At 38.6% G+C, this 25970-nt stretch overlaps 2 protein-coding genes across 2 annotated transcripts in view; one reads left to right on the top strand and one right to left on the bottom strand.

Annotated features, from left to right (window-relative positions):
- The window catches only part of pigk (phosphatidylinositol glycan anchor biosynthesis, class K), an 88414-nt gene that overhangs the window by 53564 nt on the left and 8880 nt on the right, over window positions 1-25970 (top strand). The window lies entirely within an intron of this gene.
- st6galnac5a (ST6 (alpha-N-acetyl-neuraminyl-2,3-beta-galactosyl-1,3)-N-acetylgalactosaminide alpha-2,6-sialyltransferase 5a) overlaps window positions 1-25970 on the bottom strand; it is a 90618-nt gene that overhangs the window by 2664 nt on the left and 61984 nt on the right. Inside the window, exons 4-5 of the mRNA XM_028020348.1 lie at window positions 20822-21234; window positions 4130-4237 (exon numbers count right to left, since the gene is read on the bottom strand). Of these exons, the coding sequence (XP_027876149.1) occupies window positions 4130-4237; window positions 20822-21234 (521 nt within the window). The remainder of the gene's footprint in view (window positions 1-4129; window positions 4238-20821; window positions 21235-25970) is intronic.

Here is a 25970-nt window from a genome sequence, read left to right on the forward strand (position 1 = left end):
TTGTCACACTGCAAAAACACAAGAAAGTATTTTTATCTGATTTCTAGCGCAAGTGTTTTAGCACATTTGAATTAAGAGTAGACTAACATAAAAGTAGCTTTTCAGCAAAAGAAATAAGCTTGTTTTATGTCAATATAGATACAAGCTGTACTTGTTCCACTGGCACATAAACAGGAACATAATCTGCCAGTGGAGCTTGTACTTTTTAAACTATAGTAAGAGGTTATTTACTTCAAACAAGATAAAATTTCTTGCTGAAAAGTTACTTTTAACTTAGTTTTATGTGCTAAGATATTTGCACGAGAAACCAGACCAAAAATACTTGGTAAAATTAAGATTTTTTGCAATGCAGTGATTGTAATTTAAGGAAATGAACTGCAATAATGAGCCTGAACTGATTATGAGATAAACCTACAATTCATCCCAAAATTAGATTCAGTTTTTAACTAATCTTTTAATTTTACAAAAATGTTCCTTCTAACTGGAAGTAATGTTTACATCAACTATCTCACTCACTCTTTGGTTACCTAGCAACGACCTGTTGAGTAACTGCCGCAGCAGCAGTTTAAGGTTTCACCACTTGCTTCATGATTGCTTAGAAATAAAAAAACAAAAAACAACAGAGTGGAGTGAAAACTGTGGATAAAATATGAAAAGTCACACAACCAGTTTGGCTGTAACTCAGATATTTAAAACAAAACTAATCAATAATTATCAATAGACTAATATGAAAAGATTATCTTGTGACATTTTTTAGCCATATTGTCCAGCCCCATCACCAACTGTACAGATTTTAGCAAACGTAAATAACACAAGATAACCTTTTTTTAATGCGACACCTTTTACATCTGTTGTTACCTTTGTGAGATGAGAGTTTCATTTCCTATCAAACAAACTCCTTAATAATTTTAAAGGGGGAGTATTATGGATTTTCCAGGCACATAGTGCCATTTTATAGCACAATCAAGTAACCATGTTACTTTCAGTTGTTATAAAAACTCTGTAGATATAAAAAATAACTTAAAAGAAACTTGACTTTGAATAGGCCTCTGTCTCTTTAAGAACCTCCTACCCTTTCCGACACGTCCCTTTTATCTAGTTACAAGCAACAATTCTCAACCATCGATGCCATTTAAAGCTGTTTTTAGGAGCTTGGAGGTCGTACAGTTCTGCCAGCTGTTTGCACATTGTTGCTGCCACTAGTCTAGAGGAGTTTGGGGTAAATAGTCACAGAAATTCAAATCAGAACCACCAAACTTCTCCTCCCAGCTTTGTCGCTCAAGCTGTTAAAGTGCTGCACTGCTGTTAAGATAATGCTCTATTGTAATTGCTTTGCAGGAACATTTCATTAAATCAGTTTGATTTAATGTATCAGTGGAAAAGCTGTTTGAAAAACATACTTTAAATGCACAGACTGCTGACTTTCAGTAAAATCTGCACACCTCAGTTGTCATGAGAACTACAATGGACTGCTGAGAATCAGCAAGCAATTTCTGGAAGAAATGAAGCAGCATTCCTTCTTCATATCTGTTGGGATTGAATTTGGACCTTAAATAAACAAAAAATATAAAAAAAGACTTTAACCGACCTGCGCCGGGATCGAGGATATGCTGAACATTGAACGGTTTGTTCTCTTCTATTGAGAAATCTAATAAGGTTTGTTGCTTGTTCAATGAAACGGTCCAATTAAAGTACTGGCTGAGATGAATGAGACGTGAGCTGTAAATTTAATCAATAAACTCTGCTAACGAGATTGGTTGCCAGGACTGAACCTGAGTTTGTGATCCAAATGAAGTCCAGAGTTTTTGTGACATGGAAACATTTTTGGAAGAATAAAAACTGTCTGCAGTGAAAATGCTCCATATTTCATTTTAGATATGTTCTACAAATAAATCTGTAAATTAGGGAAATGATTTACAAAACCTTTTTTTAAAAAATCCACAAGGACTGAACCACGAATTAAAGTGTCAAATAATTGACATTTATTTTCTTTTGGCTTCTTTTAAAAGTAATTTTAAAATAAATTTATCATACCTTTTTTCATTCTAAACAATAAATTAAATATGCAAATTTTTAGGCAGATGACAGAAAAACAGTAGATATTTGTGAAAAAGTGAGCTGCAAATGACTGTTCTTGCATGATTGAGTAAATGTAAGAAAGGAATACAATGTTTTTGTTGTTTTATTCAAAGATCAACAACAACAGGAAATCACTCTTGTTGTGTTAATCAGTGGCCTGGAGATCTGTTGGATGTTAGTGGTTATATTTACTAGAAAAAGTAAAATTTATGCAAAAACCTGGTTAATAAATTAAAACTGCAATTTTGTTGCATTACTAACATTTTAACATGTGACATTTTTTGTGTTTTTTTTTTCTGTAAAAAACTGAGTGGATTTTCTCTAGTGCAGAATTGTGATCGCAGGACCCATAAAACCATCAAGAGGACCTTAAATGGCCCCCGGGCCACACTTTGTACACCCCCACAGCAACAAAACCATAGCAATGCTGCGTATTACATCTCTATCTAAATCTGTTCTTAAAGAAATATTTTGTCATGAAACAATATTCCACTTTTATGCTGTAAAACACAACTCTTTATATTTCAAATCCACATTAGGAAAAGAACAGAAATGCGTCTATAATGTTTTTCTGAATTAAGATTCTCGGCCACCGCGCCTTTTGTCTCCTTATCAGCCGACGATCCATCGAGTGGCAGCCAATAACCGGGTCGTTTAATCGACGTCACGCTGCAGACAAGGAAACATTTTAAACTGTTGTGGCTGATGATGCTGAGTGGCTCAGAAATCAACTAACCGTAACGCACAAAAGCTTCGAGTCAAGTGAAACAAAGAAAGAAAGAACAGAAGAGAGTTCATCCAGGTGAAATGGAAAGTTTTATCTCAAACAGAAAATGCAGGTTTTCATTTGCATCTGTTTGGGTTTTTGGTTTAAATTCTCAAAGTATTATCTTTCAACGTCTTCAAAAACGTTCATCCAACTTCAATAATTTTGAATCACTGGGAAGTGAAAGAACATGTTTTCATATTTATACATGTGCATAAATAAATTACATTAAATTAACAGTGGTATCAACTGATGTTAGTCATTGTTTAATATTGATATTAGTCCATGTTTTACTATGGACCTCTTTTGTGTCTGAAATAAAGATTGATTGAGTCCAATAAGTAAAACCGGGCCGATATTAGCAACCGATATTTATATCATTTTTATGTGCTTTGAGAGTCGAGGGATTGATCAGTACGACAGCTCGGGGGAAAAAAGGAAGAATACAAATTATAATATAATAGAAAATTTCAGAGATTAACCTAAATATTTCTGAGATTTCTCCAGCAAATTTTCAAACTCAAACATTTTTTTTGTTTTTTATAGAAATTTTTGGAGATCAATCTTAAAAATGTATGAGTTTTCTCTAGCAAATGTGTGGCTTTTCAAACTCAGAACCTTTCATGCTTTTTCTAGAAAATATCTGAGATTAATCAATATTTTTCTAGCAAGTATTTCACCTTTCAAACTCAGAAATTCTCTTGTCTTTTGTAGAAGATTTCTGAGATTAATCTAAAAATTTCAGGTTTTTCTCTAGCAAATTTTTGACTTTTGGAGCTTCAAGAAGAGACAAGGAAAAATGTCCTCTTTTGTCTGTCAACAATGGCCCTAATACATCATCTTCACATGATATTTGTTTGACCATATTTCTTTTCAGTGTCAAAAGGGGGCTAAGTTCAAAGGCACATCAAAGTTTGAGGATTATCTGGTAAAAAATTATTTAAAGCTGTATATCTTTTTACTTCCACTATTATGCACAATTTTGTGTTAAGCTAGAACTCAACTCCTCCTCCCCCCCCAAAAAAGGTAAATGTGAGGTTTAAATGTGACAAAAATATATTAAACCTGCAACACATATTTACACATGGACATGCAATTATGGGTATCAGCTTTCCACAAATACCTGCTGTCACAAAATCCATTATCAGCTGTTTCTTCTTCGTTTTTGGAAACTATTAAAACGTTTCTTATCAAGCGCTGCGGTGCAGCTCGGCCTGGAAACCCGTCAGTCGGTTCTTGTCTGGGAATTTGTCGTTAACATTCAGCTCCACCTTCGGCTCTCACCTGCAGAAGTCGGGGGCCACCATGCCGTACACGTTGATCCTATCGCAGAGCTCCAGAGCGATGGTCATGGTGAACCAGCCGGTGCTCAGCCACGAGTTGGAAATCTTCCTGCAGACATAGGAAGACCACATTTCAGATCACTTTGATACGCTTTGAATGCTCTTTATTAACTAAAACGGATAACCAAGGATCCCATGTCAATGAATAAAGATTTATCTTGATGCACAGGTCGATTCATCTGACGCCTCCCAGCATCATCAAACTATAAATCCAGACGGATACAAATGAAATCTGTCAAATAATCAAATTCTCAATCAGCTTCGCTCTTCGTTAAAACCCCATTTTCCAGCTGCAGTGGTCCGTCTGCTTTTCCACCACAAAGAGATGAGATCCGATGAAATAAATATGAAGTGATATTTACAATGCATTAAGAAATCTCTTTCCATCTAAATGTTCATCAGCTCTGAAGCAGAATTTCTCCCGCATTAAAAATACATCTCACCACTCAAAGGAATAAAAAAAAAGATAGAAAGTTAACTTGGTTTTGAAGTCGTGAACTAGTTCTCTTGGTCTAGTTTATGTTTTTTATGTTTTGTTTATGCATATTTTTTTAAATTTGTATTTTTCTCACTCACAGAGAAAAAACTATTGAAACAAACAATAGTTTTTATATTATATCTGTAAATGTTTGGATGGAATCATGAGAATCATGATTGTTTATCATGTTAAAGGTAAATTAAAGGTCCAGTTGGTCCAGTGACGGGCTGAGGTTGCTAGGTAATGAGTGCCTGTCAAATGCAATTTTACATTTTCCAGACACCAAAATCTTTGACTCATTGCCAAAAAATAAGCAGTGGAGTGAGTTTTTTAAGCAGATGGTCTGTTTTTAGAAGCAGCTGAAACCCAAATGGAAGCATAAAAACGCACAAAATGTGAATTTTAATCAATGAGAATCTGATCATCGCCCACCAGGTTGAAGGAGTTCATGTTTTATTTGGGTCGTTTAACCAGTAGCTGTGAACATCTCAGGCTAAAACCTTCAGTAAACGTCCAGACTCCTGATATCTGGTTGCTGTCCTTTAGACTCAGCTGTAATCTCTGCCAGGCACAGCCGTGCAGACGGCTTTCGCTGCCGTCATCAGAACACGTCTGGAACAATTAGTGGTTCTGCAAACTGGCTCATGAATATTTCAGTGAAGAAATGCATCACAACTGCTCTTGTTCCCTCATTCGGAGTGTGAAGATATTCATCTTTGAGCTGATGCAACATGTAACTAGGATCCTTCAGCTGCATCTCACACAGCTGTGCTTTTCATCATGCCGGCTCAGTCTAATCCTGACCAAGATCAGAACAGGTGCATATGTTTATGCATCAGAATCTGATGGGCTGTTCTTCCAGATTACCCTATTAGCACAAAATGTTGCATGTCTGAAAGTAAGCCTTGAAACTATTTGTCACTCTGAGTCATTAGATGGTTTTATTCACTAATAACAAGCCGCTCACCATATGTGTAGATTTATGAGAGAAAATGAACCAAGCTGAGAACAGGAGGAAAAGCAATATTTCTGCTTAATGCACTGAATTCAGTAATTAACTACGCAGCAGTGCCATCTGTATTATTCTACCAACAGTAAACGTATGTATAGAACACAAACTGTTCGCAAAGAACAGAAATAGTGAAATTGAGCAAAAAATTTGTTTTTTCTCTGCAGGATAAATACATGGAAAACATGTGTTTGAGTCTGGGAACGTGGCTCATTTCCATAATAATTTAGAAAAATTAATGTTGCATATAGAGACTAAAATGTATCTTCAAATATCCCTATGATCAACGTTTTTTTTTTTTTTTAAGTGAAGTAATGATAGGACTTTTAATGATAGTGGGTTTTTTTATATTAATTTGTTAATTATTAATAGTACAACTGTGGACAAAATCCAATATATTTGTGGTTCATTTGTTTATAAGTCCAGTTCATTTGGGAAGGTGTGAATGAATTCTGATGCCGACCAAAAAAGCAAACATTAATCCGTCTAAAAACCTCAATCTCAGTTTGGTTGAATTGAACTCTGGTGCGGTTTGAATGCCAAGCGGACCGGATACCGCTCCACAAGCAGGAAGTGGACTATAGTGCAGGGCATTCTGGGTAAATACAACCAAAATGCTAGCAGTAGAAATGGGTCAGGGTGTTTTTACCAAAGACAAAAGAGAAATCCTAACCGCTAAAATATGACGCGACTCCATTTCTGTTTACATTTAGTGAAGGAGGAAGTTGTGCTCATGTCTTCTTCTGAGGGTTTTATGTTTTCTTCAGTAGTTCTTAGTGCAGCGCCCCCACAGGCGAAGAGGTTTTTCAATTAGCTGGTTCGTTTGACAGTGCAGTGAGAAAGCAAATCGCAGGGGCTAAAAATGTAACAAATGTTGCAAATTTGTTTCTCAGTCGAACCGAGTCTACTGGACTATCAGGAGTGAAAACAAACAACCTAAGAAAGCAAAACACATAATCTGCTCCTCCTGTAACAGAAGGATTGACAATGGCAGCAAAAGTTAGGTTGAAATAACCTTTTCGGATGAAACGTATTTGCTCCAGGTGGTAATTTGTTTGGTGTGGGTGGTGAAGGATGCAGAGTAGATTTCAGTCTTGCTTTTCCATGGGAAGAGAGGGAAAAGCTGCACCATGTCTGCGCCTACGGCCATGTTGTTTCATAATCCATCCAAGACTACAGCTGAGGCCGACTCATTCTGTCGTATTGGACTTTCTAAAATGTAGTATTGATCTTTACCTCATTTTAAGCCGAGGCAGTTTCAGTTAATATGATCAGCAGCGGAACTGGGTCCAATAAACCGGATATCGTTTTGTATTTTTTACCCCTGGGAACTGTTTGAGCACTTGTTTTTGACTTTTTCAAGACACAGTATGATATTTCTCTGATAATCTTCAAAACCAAACAAAAGGAAACTTATAAAAATAACTTGATAAAAATCAGTATTTTTACTGGTTTTCAATTTCAAAGACATTTTCTCTGACTAAACACATTTATAGTCAAAACTCAAACCTGGACTTCCATATATTTATAACAAAGTTACTTATGTAATGGTTCTGTCAAACGAAAATGCTAAATGTTTTTATGAAAAAAGCTATTTAGCTTACCGAATTTTACTGCCTATTTAAAAAGCCGGGAAGATGATGAATTTTTCTGTGCAAACTCTGCTGTAAAAAATGTTTGCTTCATGATTATAGAACAATTTGAATCTTAGATTTAAGAGGAAGTTGACACAACTGCAAAAATACTAAAGCAGGGACGTCTAACATGGAGTCAACAGTAAGACGACTCATGTAGCTCCGCAGGTGTTGTTTGTGAGCCTGAAGTTGATCACATAAGAAAGTAACACTGCTGCTTTTACCTTTTAGTGTCCAAAAGTACATGTGTCAAACTCAAGGCCTGAGGGCCAAATCCGGTCCACCATAACTTTTTATGTGGTCTTCTAGATTCTAGATATCTAAACACTAAGTGTTTAAATATTATGTTATCAATCAAATCAATGCGATTTTATCTGCTTATTGCCAAATTATATCAATCAGTCCCTCCAGTTTCTTGAGAATTATTGTGGAAATTCACACAAAATCAACAAATACACCCTGGCACTACTGGCCCTTTAAGAGCATTCATGATCTTGATTGGGGCCAAAATGGAAATGAGTTTGACTCCCCTGGTTGTTTTCAGATTAGTGTTGTTGAAAGATATAGTGCAGTTTTACCCTTGTAAATAAAACAAAAACTGTTTATGTCCAGAACAATGAGACTCACACAATCACTGCCCTGCTTGGTAAAATAAAGTCTTTTTTGTCCAGATATATAGCTTTTAAATACATGGGTGTGGTGTCAGTTTGTTAAGTCTCTCAGAAAACATTTCAGCTTTTTTTTCCTCTTTACTGGACAAATCTTCAATTTTAAGCTTCCAATTTTACAACTACTTGTGATTTTTTAAATGAAAATGAGTATTTTAGAGTTCCAGTTGTAAAGAAAGCATTGCAAGAGTGATATGTGCCCTTTAAAGAAAGTCTGTGGAAATCAGGTTTATGTGATTTCTTAAGATCAGTTTGACAAGTTTTCTTCTTTATCTCCCAACCTGCCTCATACATCTGCTGCTTTTCAAAGGTGGTTACAAACTCTTTAGAAACAACCAGGAAAAAAAAGAAAAACACTCCCGTTGGGGGATGAGACCTAAGCAAGGTAAGGCTAAGAAGAAAATCCCACTCGCTTGCTGCTGAATGAGGTGACACTTTGGGAAAAGAGGGCTTATATGTTTGAAAAGGTCTTCAGTCGTTGCTTTATAGCCCAACAGAGAAGAAGGTGTACAGGGATGCGTCAGGCAAAGAAATGCTGAAATAAAAGATCTTCACAGGTGTTTAGATCTTGCTTGTAGAAGCTGTGAGGCAATGAGAAAATGTTTCCTGACAGAGGAAGAGATTTTAAAGAGTGACTAAAATCTTATTGAATATTACTGAATTATTTCCATGATTGCAAAAAAACCAAAGCTGTGGCACTGAAAAAAGGATCCCAAATCAACAGTTGCTTTCAAAAACAAAGTCAGGGATTAGAAAAATCAACCGACAGAGACAATTTTAAATTTTCTGTTTGGCCACGATTCAAAATATTGAAAAATGAGCACAAATAAAAGCATATTATTCAAAAATACTTCAGTTAGTGGGCAAATTAAAACAAACTAATAAACCTTACAAATAATTGCGCCACTCAGGTTGGCAATACAGAGAAGGAAACAAAATATTTTTTTCTTTTGGTTAACCGTTCCTTATTGTTTTGGATGCTGTGTAGTTGGACAGATTTTTGGCAATATTTTCCATACTTTGCTACTTTACTATGATGTGTAACCATAGCAACAGTTTACAACAGGGAGCCGCTGATTGGAAAAGCTGAAATGCAAAATATCTTTTCCTGCCAACAGCAATCATCACCGTCTACAATAACTCTTTGAAGAATTTGAATTAATATGAGTTAAAACAACATTTAATTTCCTTTTGGGATCAATAAAGTATTTTCACTTTTGAATTTGAATAAGCATGCATGAAAAAATGCTGTATGTTTGCTACCACACCATGCTAGCAAGCTAAATGTTAACTTGTTGAGAGTGCTAGCAAACTAAATGCTAGCACTTAGCATTTAAATTGCTAGCTAAATTTTGCTATCTAAAGCTATCATTTAGATACACACTCATAAACCTTCTCAGAAGAAATGAAGATCTTCCAGCTACAAATCCTGAGCTGGGAACAAATTAAACCTGTGGAGTTCATAAGTCTCAGCGTTACATTCATGTCTCATCAACTACAGCTGCCATGCTTTCAACCGAGGGTATAAATGGTTGCCAGGTAACAGAATTACAGATGCTCTAACAGTGCATTTAATCTTTTTAGATAAATATGACTCACTAACGTCTTTTATCAAGAGGCCAAAAGTTGTTGGCAAAGCATCCTTCCATCTGGAAAGAGTGAGTCTGTTGGCTAAAAGAAAAGAAAATGGAGTCACATTTACCTCATGCTAAGAGAAATAAGTTGAGGACTAATCCCATAAGCACGCAGGAACATGTCTAAACCCAGTTATTTAAAAACACTTTTTTAAAAAGCATTTACTTGAGTAATATTTTCTATTAACTGTCAACAACTATTACAACATTAATGTTAAGCTTTGACACAAAAGTGGAAGCCGCTAGCCAAAATGTTTGTAGTGCTAGCCCTAAAAGCTAAATTAAATATAAGAGCATGAATATAAGTGTGTAATTTATAACCAAAATTTCAAACCAGATGTTAAACCTTATTCAACTGAAAGTTTATAAAACATCCAATTACATTTGCACTTTAGCATTTATCTGGAAAAATTTATCTAATTGAAAAAAAGTGCAGTAAATGTTTTCAAAATTTGCAAAAATGCTAAACTCTACACAAAAAAATTAGCTAGAACAAAACCTACAACAATGTATTGTTCAAAGAAAAAAAGAAGTGAATATCCAAAAAAACCTCAGGAATTTTGAGGTCAATTTGAGAAATTTTCTAGAAAAAACCTGTGAAAAGTCAAAAATTTATTAGAAAAAAACTCCAATGTTGTTTTTTTTTTTTTTTGATTAATCATAGAAATTTGAGGGAAAAAAACTTGGAATTTATGAGATTCAAAAGTCAACAATTTTTACATTTCAAACTAAGAAATTTTCTTCAGGAAATGTTAAAATTTCAGAGATTTTTTACTGGAAGTTTACTCTTTTTTTTGTTGTTTGCTTTCGACAATGGCCCCGTTGTAAATGTTTACACTTAAGACAGCAGTACATAAATCCGTACATGTCTTTGTGTCCCAACTCATCATCTAAATTACTAGCAGTCTGTTAAAACATGAAAACTCTGCCCTGATTTCAGATTTATGATCTATGAACTTTATTCTGTTAATGAAATCCTCATTTTATTCTTGGGAACCTTTTTTGAGGCATCGCCTTGTCTAGAGAACTGGATGTATTTCTACACCAATAATTCAAATAGCTACAAGAGTAAAATTACTTTTATTTAATATTAATCATATAATCCAGCGATAAAAAGCTGTTTATTGTGAGTTATAAATAGAGCCCAGAAAGAACTGTCTGTCTTTGTCTTCCTTGTGTGTCTCTACTGGTCCTGTGATTGACTATTTTAGATCCTTTAACAGCTTTTTTAGCCTCCAGCCAAAACACTAAACTGGGTAAAGCTGAAAAAATGAAATATACTGATAATTAGAGCAACATTTCATGTTTTGCACTTCTGAACAGTGATTTATACCAAGTCTTCACTTCCACTCCTATAAATCATGCAGAGTCTGTTATCCTTTTACATGTTTGCCTGGTTTCGCCCTGGTTCTTCCATCGCTGTGCTCCCAGGAAAAATCCACCAACAATTTATCACAACCTGTGTGGGGGAAGCGACCCACTCCCACTGAATCAAGCGGCGAACAGCGCCTGAGCGACAGCATAATGAGCGGTGACAACGCGTTTTTTCTGTCCGGCTGTCGTCGTTATTAGAGTCAGGTTGACTCAGAGCGATGCTATCGCAGCTGAAGCACCAACTTCTCATTTTCATTTAATTACGACTGGATCCAGGTTGTCCTGTCTGGAACATGTTGATTTGTTCTGGTGGGTAAACAACAAAACAGGGCCTCTGGGCTTTAATATCACAACATCCCTGCGTGTGCACCCTAATTTTGCAAATTAGAAAACTTCAAAGCACGGCGTCTTGTCATAAAGCAATCTGCTACGGATGCATGGAGGCCCTAATCAGGAGCCGTGCGGCTAATCTCACTTAAGAAGTCTTCCTCATTTCCTTGTTTGTGAGCATGCTGGTGAATAATGTGGTGTGAAATGTCAAGCTCTTGGCTTCAATGGCTGTATTTTAAAGAGACAGGAGGGTGGCAGCGAGTGGGATGTCACATTTATCCCTGAGAAGGAGCGACGTGATGTTTGCACAGTTTGGCATTGCAAATGTAGCTAGAGCACCTATTTAATGGGGAGTTTAATCTGGATCCCTGAGACTTAAAATCTTATTTTTATCAAAACACGGTTCACATGACAACAAAAGATTTACACTTTTAATTAATCAAGAAAGCAAACTGAAAAATAGCAGGTTCGTTGACAGTTCCTTTAACTCGCAGGTGTCAAACTCAAGGCCCCGGGGCCAAATCTGGTCCACCAGAGTTTTTTATGTGGCCCTTTTATACTAAAAATTACATCAATAAGTCCCTCCAGTTTTTCACAAATCTGCAAAATTCACAAAAAATCAATACATTTCCAAATTTTTTCTGATTTTATTGCACATTTTGTCAAAAACATTGAGTTTAAGTGGCTGCTGTTTCAGCTATACTTAATTTTACAGTCTGTAATTGATGCGAATAATAAAAAGTCATAATCGATCATACATTGGCGCAAGCATCGTAAAAATTCCTTACAAACATTTCTAAATCGACACTACAAAATCTGTAAATTTGATTGCAAAAAATCACTAAACCAATCACAAAAACAGCTAGTTAGTGATATTTTAACCTTTTAATTGGTTTTATCAACATTTATTGGCACAACCGGCCCTTTAAGAGCATTCAGGTTTCTGATATGACTCAAGATGAAAATGAGTTTAACACCTTTGTTTTAATTCTTTACGATGGTTAACAAGTTACAAAACAGTGTAGGGTTTAAGATTGGAAAATAGAAAATAGAAAAATAAAATTACAAGAATAAAGCGAAAAAGTTAAAAGAACAAAGTCATAGTATGACAAGAATTGTCATAATTTTACAAAAAATAAACTCTTAGGAGAATAAAACAATAATATTTTGAGAATAAAGTTGTACAAGACACAAAGTTAAGATAATACAAGAATAAAGTCAATAGGAGAATAAATTCATAGTATTATGAGAATAAAGCTGTAGTAATGTGAGAATAAGGTCATAATATTAAATTTGCATGAGAATTTTCTCAGGATATTATTATAACAAAATTGTAGTAAACACATCAGATTATTATCAGTAGCAGGACACAGACACCTATCAGATTATTGGTAATAATCTGATGCTGATGTGTTAATAGATTATGGATTTATTTATTTGTAAAACCAAACTGAAAGTATAACTTCACAACATATTGACTTTATTCTTGTAATTAAATTATTTGTATCCTAATCTCCTACCATGTGAGTGGCGGCAGACGAAGGTTATTTAAAAGTGTGATTGGGTGTGAATACTGTAAAAATGCCTTTCCTCTCCAACAATATGAACCCAAAAATCTCCTCTATAAAATGTGAGCTCAAAGTTTTTCTTTGGTTTCGGCCATTTTCCACTACATGCATGTAAATTAAGGCTGGTTCTTGCCCAGTCAGTTTGACCCAAATGTCAGAAATGATTACGGTCGTGTTAAGGGTTGATTACTCCTTCATTTCTCTCTCCCTTTTCAAACTGTACTCGACTTGCAGCGAGCTTTCCGTCTGATCACAGCTTCTGTTTCTGCAGCGTGTTTCTCTCCACAGGGGCAATAATAGCACCATTAGCAAGTGGTTTTTGTGTATGCGGAGCTTTTTCAGTCTCTTAACATCCCTCGTCTTGATTCTGCTCATTATTTGCAGCAATTTTCTTTTGTTCCTGCTTTTTATTTCATTTCGCTCTGCTGAGTCGCAGGAGAGTTATTAAAAATCTAAATCTGGAGGGTCTGTGGAGCTCACCATAGAGACACAGGCAGATCCAAAATAAAGCCCTTACTGATGCTGATTGCAGCCCAGTAACCCTGGTTACTCCCTCTGAAAATCTCAGCATCAGCATAAGCCGCCTTCATCTCCACCTCATACATCATACCACGAATCTCTACTGTCCTAAAGACTTTCTCCTTCAGTTTGGATATTTCCTTCTGTCCAACACACTCTGCTGTTTTTAATGGTTGACCCTGGTGATTAAAATCAGCCAGTTTCACTATTTCTACTCCTTCCAGCTTCACCTTTGCACCTGACTCAAGCTCATTCACCCACATGTATTCTGTTTAGCTTCTAAGGATGTTTTGACACCTGATAATCCAGTAGATTTGGTTCAATTTGGGACCAAAGATGCAACATTTGTTACATTTTCAGCTGCTGTGGCTCGCTTTCACACTGTATTGAGTCCTAAAAACAAACTTATGGAACAACAATCAACAATAGACAAAAATTCGTTTAAATATTTCAGTAAAGTATACTCCATATTTCTAGGTGCCATTTAATTGCTGATGAGTTAAAGCCACTGTGGAAGCAAAGGGGATGGGAGAGCCCAATAATAAGGTCACACAGTGGGTTTTTTTTAAGTTATCCTCTATTTATTCTTTGTTCAGACATACACTTTTATTTACTTATTTTCTACTTGTTTGCTTTCTTTACCTTCCTTTGTTTTCCACTTTTTCCCCAAAATATCTTTGATGCTAAGTTAATCAATTAGAGAACAGAAAAATAATGTAGGAATCTGTGTTTCGTTTTTGTTTTGAATGTATTCATTTTAATGTATACCTCCTTATTTGTTTGCTTGTTTTTTTCTGTTTGGTTGGTTATTTTATTTTTATTGCTGTTACTCACTCTATTATGTGGTTAATTATTTTGTAGGTAAATCCCCCGTCTTGCTTTTTGTCAGTCTTTAATGTTTGTTCCTTACACACTAATTAGTGAATAGTAGAAAAAACTAAACTTGTTTAAAAGCCTGTTCCCCTCCTCACCTGTGGGGGCACTGTAGCAAGAATGACTGAAAGAAACAACATAAAAACTTTTAAAGAAGACATAAGCACAACTTCCTTCTTCACACAATGTAAACAAAAGTGGAGTTGCGTCAAATGTGAGCACTTTTTGTCTTTGGTAAAAGACGATGAACCATTTCTCTCCCCAGCGTTTGTTTTGGATGCATTTACCCAGAATGCTTTGCGCTGTAATCCACTTCCTGCTCATGGAGCGCTCTACAGTCCGCTTGGCATTCAAACCGCCACAGAGTTCACTTCAATCAAACCAAAACCAAGGTTTGTAGGCGGACCAGAGAAGACGTAGATGCAACTTCCTTTTTCACAAAACGTAAACAAAAATGGAGTAGCATCAGATTTTAGTGATTACAGGATTTCTGCTTTTTCTGTAGTAAAATCATTATGAATTTTCAAATTCAATCAAATCATGAGATGGTAAAAGATTCCCACCCCTACTATTCACCCTGATTTTCCTTTAGATGTAATCATGAATAACTCGTGTTGCATCGCTCCTTTAATGAAAACACGTCTTTGGTTAGTAAACTCTCATCATTTCTATTACATGTACATTTCCTGTCTCTCAGCTTGCCCACCATCAAACTGAGAAGGAGACTTATCAGTCAAAAATGCTTAAAACGTGTGTGTGTGTGTGTGTGTGTGTGTGTGTGTGTGTGTGTGTGGCCATTTAAAGGTCACCTTCCATTTGATTGAAGTCAGAGTGAGTTTTCTTTAGAAAGAGTCCAATTATGTACATTTAATTCAGAGCTTTTTTTAAACCTGTGGACTGTTTCAGGTGTGTTTTAAACAGGATCCATTTTGCTAAATTCACATTTTGCACATTTTTGTTTTTCTATTTGGGTTACAACAAAAAACAAAAGTCGGTTTTTGTCAATAAATTTAGGTCTTTTGGTGCCTGGTAAATGAAACGTTACAAAAACCTTCCAAATGTAACATTACATTGCATCGTTACCTATCAACCACAGCAAAGCCCAGCCCGTTATCTAGCAACCCAGGCTGAGCTCAAGCTCAGACAAGTGTTTTGTTGTTCACATATCATCCAGAAACCACTTCCTGCATTCTTGTAGGTTGTGCAGAAAGCTCCACTTCTGCTTTTCAAAGGTGTATGGATGTATAAATGCGTACCTGTCTGCAGGTATTTTCACATGCAAGTGTAAACGTTGAGTTGGGGGGCGTGGCCAGCAGCAGCTTATTTGGATTTAAAGAGACAAGTTGCCCAAAAACAGCTCAAAATAGGCAGAACTGAGCAGAATAAAATCTGATTTTCTAAGAATGATTTTATGCAAAAACTTTAATGAACACGTTTTGTTTTGCCCATAGACTTATCCTAACCTGTTCAAGGAAGAATAACAGGTCACATTTAAGTGTACGGCTACAAAAACTTTACTTTGGATACTAAACACATCCATTTCTGTCTGCTGTGGCCGGCTGTCTTCCTTGTTTCCAACCTTTCCTCATAAACCACAACATCTTTATTTTTATGGATTCAGTTTTGCTTCAAAATCATCCAGACCCGACGTGTTTTGAGTGACTGAACACTCCTGAGATCCTCCAGTGGACCGCGTCACATCAATGCTGTTCGTTATGAACCATTATGGCCACATAAATCACCAGCGGAGGGAGGAAAATAGCACATATTTTAAAAGCTAATTTGCCTTTAATTACCAGTTGAGTCTCATACTGTCTTGGCAATTTAGCACAAAGGCAGCAGAGAGACACCTGCTTTTCTGCGCCACTCTGGCTTTGTTATAAGAACCGGGGGAATGTGGCATCGTCCCACATTATTATAATTACCCTTACTCAAAAGGCATAACCAATAATTACAATTACAAGCTTGCAGAGTTGCTGATCGCTCTGGTGATTGTTCAGAAAATCTGCTATCGATGCTGCTCTTAGTGGGAATATTTTCCACTTTGTAAAGCAAGTTACAATGTGGATTTTAAAAAATATACATGCATATAAATTGATTCCTCTGAATGTAGCAATACATTAGAGGTGATTTAACACGCCACAGAGCAGAGATGACCAATGCTAAGCCTCACAGATGTTAAAGTCTAAAAATACGAAGAGTAAAAGCAGTAAATAACAGTAACACAAGCTGCCTTCTCACTGTAAGCTGCTCCTATAATTGCAGGCACAGATTCTAAGGGATGGATGTCTGAATCAGTCTCTAAATCCTCCGCTTGGCATGTTCCTCCCCTGGCATCTGTCTTAAGCCCAACTCAGATCCAATCTCCAATGATACTCCAGACAAAAGCTGGGATAAAGACAGGAAGAGACTAACACAGCCTGTGTTCGGTTGGGGATTCATTAAGCATTAATGGCCACCAGACAAAGAACTCAGCTTGGACTCATTAAATCGGAGACCTTTAATGCCTTTTCAGCTTTAAATAAAGCGTTGCAGATACTGAAATGCAGAACCGGGCAGACATCACACCGTTTCTTTTGTGTGACTTGCATTAATTTTTTACCACTCAACCACAACTCTCAACAAAAGGGCAAAAAATAAAATAAAATAAAATAAAATGAATAAATCACCCCGTGAAGACGAGCTTACATCACAAGAAATTAGAGGTGATTGATCGATACTTAGATGTGAAGCCGATCTTATCTACCCCAGCAAAGATAATCAAACACTGTCCTCTCCTGTAGGTCTGACTGACGGACCGGATCACCGGGTCATGTTTGAACGTTTGCAGTTTCAGACCAAAATAAATTGGTATTGACCAAAATGGGAATCGGCAGGTCAGGCTTTTTAAAAAACAGTAATTGCAATCAGGGCACCCCTACCTGAAATAAAATTTTTCTCGCCAACCTTGACTAGAAAATCCAATAAGTTGTTGTGACATTATTTCCAGATTTCTAAAGATAAACAAAGTTGACCTGAAGAACATTTCCTGGAATAGAGGACTAATATCCTAGCAAGATCTAGAGAAACTCATCCATGTTTTTATCTTTAGTCGCATTGATTACAGCAACAGTGTCTTTACAGGTCTGTCTAAGCTGATCCAGAACGCTGCTGCTGGAGATCTGACTAAAACCAGGTAGATACAGCACATCAGCCAGTTCTAAAGTCCTACACTGGCTCCCTGCAGCTCAGAGAATAGACTTTAAAATACTGTTGCTAGTTTATAAATCACTGAACGGCTTAGCACCATGATACATTAAAGATCTGCTGGTGTTGTCATAGCAACCTTCCAGACCCCTCAGGTCATCTGGTTCTGGTTCTGCTCTGCATCCACAGAACCAGAACCAAACATGGAGAAGCAGCATTCAGCATCTATGCAGCACAAATCTGGAACAAATACAAAACTAACTTGCAAGTAACTTTTCAGCAAGAAATCAGAGTTTGTCTTAAGGCAGAAATTTGTTCAGATTCAGGAAACTGCAGGTGAGTGTCTGTCTGGTGAAAAACGTTTGTTTTTCATTCAGTGGGGAGAAAATCCAGAAATTTTACTAAAGAGTAGAAATACTTCATAATACAAGTACAGTATAGTAAAAATACTCCTAAAAGTAAATTCTTTCAAAAATGTTACTCAAGTAAATGTAATCGAGTAAATGTAACTAGTTACTATCCAAATCTGAATTTGTAAATTTTAATATTGGCAGATTTTTTCTACTCATAAAATGGAAAAAATATTTAGTTGTCTAAATATTTGGACAGATGTGTTTCTGCTTATTATAAAAGTTTAGTTGTAAAAACATGAATACTTAACGTCTTCCATAAAAATTATGTTGCAAAAAAATTATTTGCAAAAGGACTCGACACGTGACAAAATTATTTATGTCAATGACTATCCTTCAACTTGTTAATTAGCATAATAAATTAATACTTTAACTGTTGACTTCTCTTTCCAGTTTGCATCTTAATGTGTTGCAGAAAAATGAACTGTCACTGAAACTCTCTGGGTCTCCAGTTTGAGTTCCAGAGGGAGAAAAAAAGAGACTATTTGGATCATATTCAACCGTGTAATCCCTGAAGCTCATAGTTAGATAAATATGTGTTTGGAGAAGGAATAAGTCAGGTCACAGCACACCAGCAGCTTGCACAGCGGGCGCAGATGAGCTGGCGTAAATGATGGCATTAGAGTTATAAAAGTTCCAGTGTGTAACATTTAGGATGATCTATGATGATCAGAGAAGCACATTGATATTTTCAGCTGAGATTTCATTAATGTGGAATCATGGGACAAACTGAGCGATTAAAACCCAGCGAAAACGCAAGGGTGAGCGATATGGACTTATAACTATCACAATATTTGGTGGCACTGTTATGATAATGATGGAAATAATAACAAAAATCTATTTATTGTTTATTTTTTAGGTAACTGTTAATGAATGGCACAGCAAACAAATACTGCTTTTAAAAACATTCCCATTTGAAATCCAGTTTTGTTTTGTTTTTTTCAAATTTACTGATATTAACTGATGGTTTTGTGGAAGAAACAGTGGAGAAAATAGTACAAATAATATTTAGTATGTCAGTTTAATTTTTTAAACGTCATTAAGAGGATAAAAATCAACATTTTCACAATACATGCCCAGCCCTGTTTGCAGTTATCTCACTGTAAAAACCCAAATTAAAACAGAAGTGTTTTGTGAATTTAATTGTTTGAAATCTCGTCCAGATATTGAATATCCAGGTGATGTTTTTGGTAATAGGTGCACTAACGTATGTGATGCTGACTAAAGTAATACGGGGTTGGCCATAAGTTTCCATACATAGAAAGAATAAACATTTTATATTGGACAACCGTTTTTTTTTTTGTGGGACTATGTGTAATCACTGCACATCTTGCACCACTTCGTGGTTGATCTGCAACATTTCCAGTTTTCTAAAACCTGCAAATAGGTTTTGCCACAGTGTCGTGTGTGATGCTCGTTCCATGTTTTCTGTTAAAGTTTTGTACTTCCCGATCCAGCCATCAATTTCAATTCTATAATAATTTCAATTCTTTTGTCAAATTCATCTTCTTGGGTATCTGAAATATAAAAGAAATATACATTTTACATTCTACTATGTATGGAAACTTATGGCCCACCCTGTATTAATAAAAAATCTGAAAATAATTAAGATTTTAGTTTCAGGAATACAAAAGCTGTTTTGTAAAGCTTTAGACTGTCGTTTTTAAATTGGACCGTTGTTTACATGGAGGTCCTTTAAACAACAAAGCACACACACTCAGTCCTAAAGGAAATGTAAATTAAAACTGAGGAGCTTCTGGCTGCAAGGAAAGAACTTCATCACTTTGCATTCAACCATATAAAAAAACGAATCATTCGCTAAAGGCGATCGCTCCTCCCATCCAGCGCTTTAATTGCTATTAATTAAGTGCCATCTGGACAAGGCTTAATTACACCCTACAAAGCTGCTCCATCTACTTTCACAAGTGAAATTAACTTATTAGGAGAAAAACAAAAGTAATATATTCATTTATTACAACTTTATATGAACTGTAGCTGGATCCATTTTTGGTTTGGACAACAAACAAGCAGATTTAAAATCTTTTAGTTGAGATTCTACAGAAACTACGGAGTGAACGGACATTTCTCTGGTTTTATCTGCTGCTAAACTGCTTCTGTGCACTGCCAGTCAGCTGGCTGAATGAAGATAAGTATTTCCGTTAGTGCTGCTGCTAACAATTATTTTAGTATTTGATTATTCTGAAGATTAATTGGATAAAAAAAACCGTCGCATTCTGCAAATATTTCATTTACACATTTAAGCTTATTTATGCAATATTATAAATACATTACAAAATGCAAATAAATAATTCAATAGGTTATTTAAAAATAAATTCACCTATAGTGAGATAACAGCATTTCTTTGCTTGATGCTTGATCATCTGCAGCCAGAGATATTTCTAACATCTGCATGTGAAAAGCAAAGGCCATCCTATTTTATGTAACATCAGTGCAGATCTGCTATTATTTTTTTCTACAAACTGATGAACAATTTGACAGCAAAAGGTTCTTAAAGGTTCTTCATTTTCAGACTTTGAACCAGGTGAAGCTAAAACTGCCACTTGAGGAGTTTTGGGCGAAACATTTACAAACTGAGTAGGTTTTTCCATCAGAAAAATGAATGCAGAATGTATGTAGTTCTGTGCAGTTTTGTTATTCTTACTGTTTTCAAAAGTTGAAAATTTTTTACTTTTGAAAGTCAAAACATTTGGAAGTTTTTTCCAGAAAATGTCGACGGTTTTAGACATTTTTATTATTTATAGTAGATAAGTTATTTATTATTTATAAGTTAGACAGGAACGAGGCGAGAGCTAGTTCTAAGCTTGTGGTTTGTTCATTGTTGTCATAGCAACTCCATAGCAACTGCCTGCCAAGATGGCTGTCACATACAAAGTTCACAGAAGCGTGACGTCACACCAGAACTATGTACTAACTGCGGTGAAAGACTCACCTGTCCTTGCCCGTCTCCTTCTTGAACAACTCGTCAAACTGCAGCATCTTCTGCCAGGAGATGATGTAGACCTTGAGCTTGGGCAGCACCTGGTTCATCAGTCGCAGGTTGTTGTACACCAGGCCCTTCCCGTCCCGCCTCATGTAGTTGCTGGGGCCCCAGAAGATGAACACCGTGTCCTGGCTGGCGTTGAGCAGCTCGTGGCGGCTGCGCAGCACCCGCTGCATGCTGGAGTGGGCGATGACTCGCAGGGAGGTGCGGCGGCCGACGTCCTGGCCGTACGCGCCGGCGGTGGGGGCGTCGTTCATGCGGATGACGCACTCGGCCCGGTCGATCTCCTTTCCCCGGCGTCCGCCGATGAGATGGCCGGAGCTGGTGATCAGAGAGCAGGTGTGGCAGTGCATCCTGAGAGGCTGCAGGAAAAAAGAGAAATTCCCTTAAATATAAAGGCAGGTTTGATCACAGACTCATAAAATCACATAAAAGGACAATCAGTAATAAAAGAAAGATAACAATACATAAAAAACAAGAACGCCTAACCGTTTAGGAGGCAGTCATACCGATGTTTCCAAAATACATATCTTACAAGAATATAGTCAGAAGTGACATATTATGAATCTTTCAACAGTTTCGGATGAATTTATGGGATATATGAAACATGTTTGTTACATTTTGTTTTACGTAAAATCATTCTTAATCAGATTTCAGTTCTGCCTTTTTAAAGCTGTTTTTGGGCCTCTGTCATTTTAAATCCAAATCCAACGTTTACACTTTCACATAAAAATGGCTCCAAACAGATGTGCAATTCTATAACGGTACATCTTTGAAAAGCAGAAGTAGAGCCTCCTGCACAACCAACAAGAATACAGCAAGTGGTTTCTGGATGGTAAGTCAACAACAAAACACAGCGATTAAACCAGTTGACCAAAGGAGTTGGAGCTTGGGCTGCTAGGAAACGGACTGGGCTTTGCTGGGGTTGCTAGGTAACGGGCAGGGCTTTGCTGGATTTGCTAGGTAACGGTGCAGTGCCTTCTGATTTGTGACGTTACCTTTGGAAGGTTATTGAAACGGTTCATTTTACAAAAAACAACAAAAAACATTAAGTTACTGCTAAAAACAAGATGGTTAGTGTTTTTTTTAAACGCTTCGACTGTTTTTAGAAGCAGTTGAGACCCAAATAAAAGTACAAAAACGTCCGAAATGTAAGTTTTGCATAATACGTCCTCTATAATGATTCCATTATCGGACTTGTTTACTCTGCAAATAAATTTATAGACAAGATTTCTTAAAGCGGTCATCATAGAACTGAGACCAGCAGACAAACAGTTCTCTGGTTCTGGTTCATTTGGAGGTTTTTAAATTACAAAAGTCTTGGCATATAAGCCACTTTCAATCTCTAAAGTTTAGCTTTTTTAAAATCGTACCGTAAATTTTCCGTATGTAGTGAGGTACAACATGATCCAAAAAATTTCAATTTAACTTCAGAACAATAAACAAACTTCCATATGATATTCAAACAATAAATCAAAGAAATGGGGTTTTTATTTAGTTTTTTCTCTACTTTCAAATAAAAATCCACCCTTTTTACTGGTTTTTGTGTAAGTTAAACATGTTGTGAGTTTGTGAGGAACGCAGATTAAAAAAAAACAACACTTTGGAGAACTTTGGCGAATTGCCTCGCTGCGGTTTGAAGCAGAAATGCTTTGCTGACAAACAGATAGCGACACAGCCTCCAGGGCATATGTAGCTTGTCATATTGCTTTGCGAGTGGTGGAGGCCCCGGGGTCTTACAGAGGATTCACCTTAAATCGCGCTGCCTCTCACACACAGAGGAGGAATGTGTGTGTTTACCCCAAAACCTTCTCATCCTGGTGCTGATTTAAATATGAAGAGAGCAGTTTTCAACACAGAAAACATCCAGCGCAGGAAAGTCACGCTGCTGAATTTAAATTATTACATGTTTGACGGCACAGTTTGAATAAAGAAAAAACACTGCAACAAACATTTATTTAGTGAAAAGCACAAACAAAAATACATTTAGCATATTTTGTGTACCAGATTCAGCTACAATTTATTTTTAAATGTTCTTTTCAGATGTTGTGTGTAATGTTTTAAAAAACATTACACACATTATAATGATCATTAAGCCTGTATTATATTTATGTCAACATTTTCCAAAGCTTTAATAAATTACAGCTGAACAATGACGAAGCATGGATTCATGACGTTATTGTTGAATCCTTCGGTGATGATAGTTGGCAGAACAAACATTTTTCCATGTTGACTTTGGCTTTTTTATCACTAAATTTGTAAAGTTTATGGGACATAAGGAGGTGAAAGTCGTTTCAACTGGCTAAAGTTGTATTTTACCAACGGTGTGCGAGTACCTGGCATTTAAAACATCATAATCTACAACGTTCTGTACCCAAGAAGTCCTGCTGTGAAATTGATATCGCACCGTAATTATTATATTGAAATGTTTTTGCAGTAGGATGAGGAGGTTTTTCATCCATCCATCCATCCATCCATCTTCTTCCGCTTATCCGAGGTCGGGTCGCGGGGGTAGCAGCTTCAGAAGGGAGGCCCAGACTTCCCTCTCCCCAGCCACTTCTTCCAGCTCCTCCGGGGGAATCCCGAGGCGTTCCCAGGCCAGCCGAGAGACATAGTCTCTCCAGCGTGTCCTGGGTCTTCCCCGGGGCCTCCTCCCGGTGGGACGTGCCCGGAACACCTCACCAGGGAGGCGTCCAGGAGGCATCCTGACCAGATGCCCAAGCCACCTCAACTGGCTCCTCTCGATGTGAAGGAGCAGCGGCTCTACTCTGAGTCCCTCCCGGATGACTGAGCTTCTCACCCTATCTCTAAGGGAGAGCCCAGCCACCCTACGGAGAAAACCCATTTCGGCCGCTTGTATCCGCGATCTCGTTCTTTCGGTCATGACCCAAAGCTCATGACCATAGATGAGGGTGGGAACGTAGATCGACCGGTAAATCGAGAGCTTCGCTTTTTGGCTCAGCTCTCTCTTCACCACGACGGACCGGTACAGCGCCCGCTTGACAGCAGACGCTGCGCCAATCCGCCTGTCGATCTCCCGCTCCCTTCTTCCCCCATTCGTGAACAAGATCCCGAGATACTTAAACTCCTCCACTTGGGGCAGGACACCCCCCCTGACCCGGAGAAGGCACTCTACCCTTTTCCGGCTCAAGACCATGGCCTCGGATTTGGAGGCACTGATCCCCATCCCGGCCGCTTCACACTCGGCTGCGAACCGATCCAGCGAGAGCTGCAGATCACGATCTGATGAAGCCAAAAGGACCACATCGTCTGCGAAAAGCAGAGATGAGATCCTGAGGCCACCAAATCGGATCCCCTCAACACCTTGGCTGCGCCTAGAAATTCTGTCCATGAAAGTGATGAACAGAATCGGTGACAAAGGGCAGCCCTGGCGGAGTCCAACTCTCACCGGAAACGAGCCCGACTTACTGCCGGCAATGCGGACCAGACTCTGACACCGGTCATACAGGGACCTGACAGCCCGTATCAAAGGGCCCGGTACCCCATACTCCCGGAGAACCCCCCACAGGGCTCCCCGAGGGACACGGTCGAACGCCTTCTCCAAGTCCACAAAACACATGTAGACTGGTTGGGCGAACTCCCATGCACCCTCCAGGACCCTGCTGAGGGTGTAGAGCTGGTCCAGTGTTCCACGACCAGGACGAAAACCACGCTGCTCTTCCTGAATCCGAGGTTCGACTATCCGACGGACCCTCCTCTCCAGGACCCCTGAATAGACCTTGCCAGGGAGGCTTAAGAGTGTGACCCCTCTATAATTGGAGCACACCCTCCGGTCCCCCTTTTTGAACAGGGGGACCACCACCCCAGTCTGCCAATCCAGGGGAACTGCCCCCGATGTCCATGCGATATTGCAGAGTCGCGTCAACCAACACAACCCTACAACATCCAGAGCCTTAAGGAACTCCGGGCGGATCTCATCCACCCCCGGGGCCTTGCCACCGAGGAGCTTTTTAACCACCTCGGCGACCTCGCCCCCAGAGATTGGAGAGCCCAACCCAGAGTCCCCAGGCTCCGCTTCCTCAGTGGAAGGCATGTTGGTGGGATTGAGGAGGTCTTCGAAGTACTCTGCCCACCGGCCCACAACGTCCCGAGTAGAGGTCAGCAGCACACCATCCCCACTATAAACAGTGTTGGTGCTGCACCGCTTCCCCCTACTGAGACGCCGGATGGTGGACCAGAATCGCCTCGAAGCCGTGCGGAAGTCTTTCTCCATGGCCTCTCCAAACTCCTCCCACACCCGAGTTTTTGCCTCAGCAACTGCCCGAGCCGCATGCCGCTTCGCCCGCCGGTACCCATCAGCTGCTTCCGGAGTCCCACAGGCCAAAAAGGCTCGATAGGACTCCTTCTTCAGCCTGACGGCATCCCTCACCGAAGGTGTCCACCAACGGGTTCGAGGGTTGCCGCCGCGACAGGCACCGACAACATTGCGGCCACAGCTCCGATCGGCCGCCTCGACAATGGAGGCACGGAACACGGTCCACTCAGACTCCATGTCCCCCACCTCCCCCGGGACGTGTTCGAAGTTTTGCCGGAGATGGGAGTTAAAGCTCCGTCTCACAGGGGATTCCGCCAGACGTTCCCAGCAGACCCTCACAACACGTTTGGGCCTGCCAGGTCTGACCGGCTTTCGCCCCCGCCACCGGAGCCAACTCACCACCAGGTAGTGGTCAGTGGACAGCTCCGCACCTCTCTTCACCCGAGTGTCCAAGACATACGGCCGCAGATCCGATGAAACGATGACAAAGTCGATCATCGAACTGCGGCCTAGGGTGTCCTAGTGCCAAGTGCACATATGGACACCCTTATGCTTGAACATGGTGTTCGTTATGGACAATCCATGGCGAGCACAGAAGTCCAGCAACAGAACACCGCTCGAGTTCAGGTCGGGTGGGCCGTTCCTCCCAACCACGCCCCTCCAGGTCTCACTGTCGTTGCCCACGTGAGCGTTGAAGTCCCCCAGCAGAACAAGGAGGTTTTTCAGCGTTATTAAAAATAGTGTATTTTGCAAAATACTATTTTTCGCATCACACGAGTCACATGATCAACAAAAGGACGATACCACTGACGGATGGTTAGC

This window comes from Xiphophorus couchianus, chromosome 6, assembly GCF_001444195.1.
Source record: "Xiphophorus couchianus chromosome 6, X_couchianus-1.0, whole genome shotgun sequence".
In the NCBI taxonomy this organism is placed as follows: domain Eukaryota; kingdom Metazoa; phylum Chordata; class Actinopteri; order Cyprinodontiformes; family Poeciliidae; genus Xiphophorus; species Xiphophorus couchianus.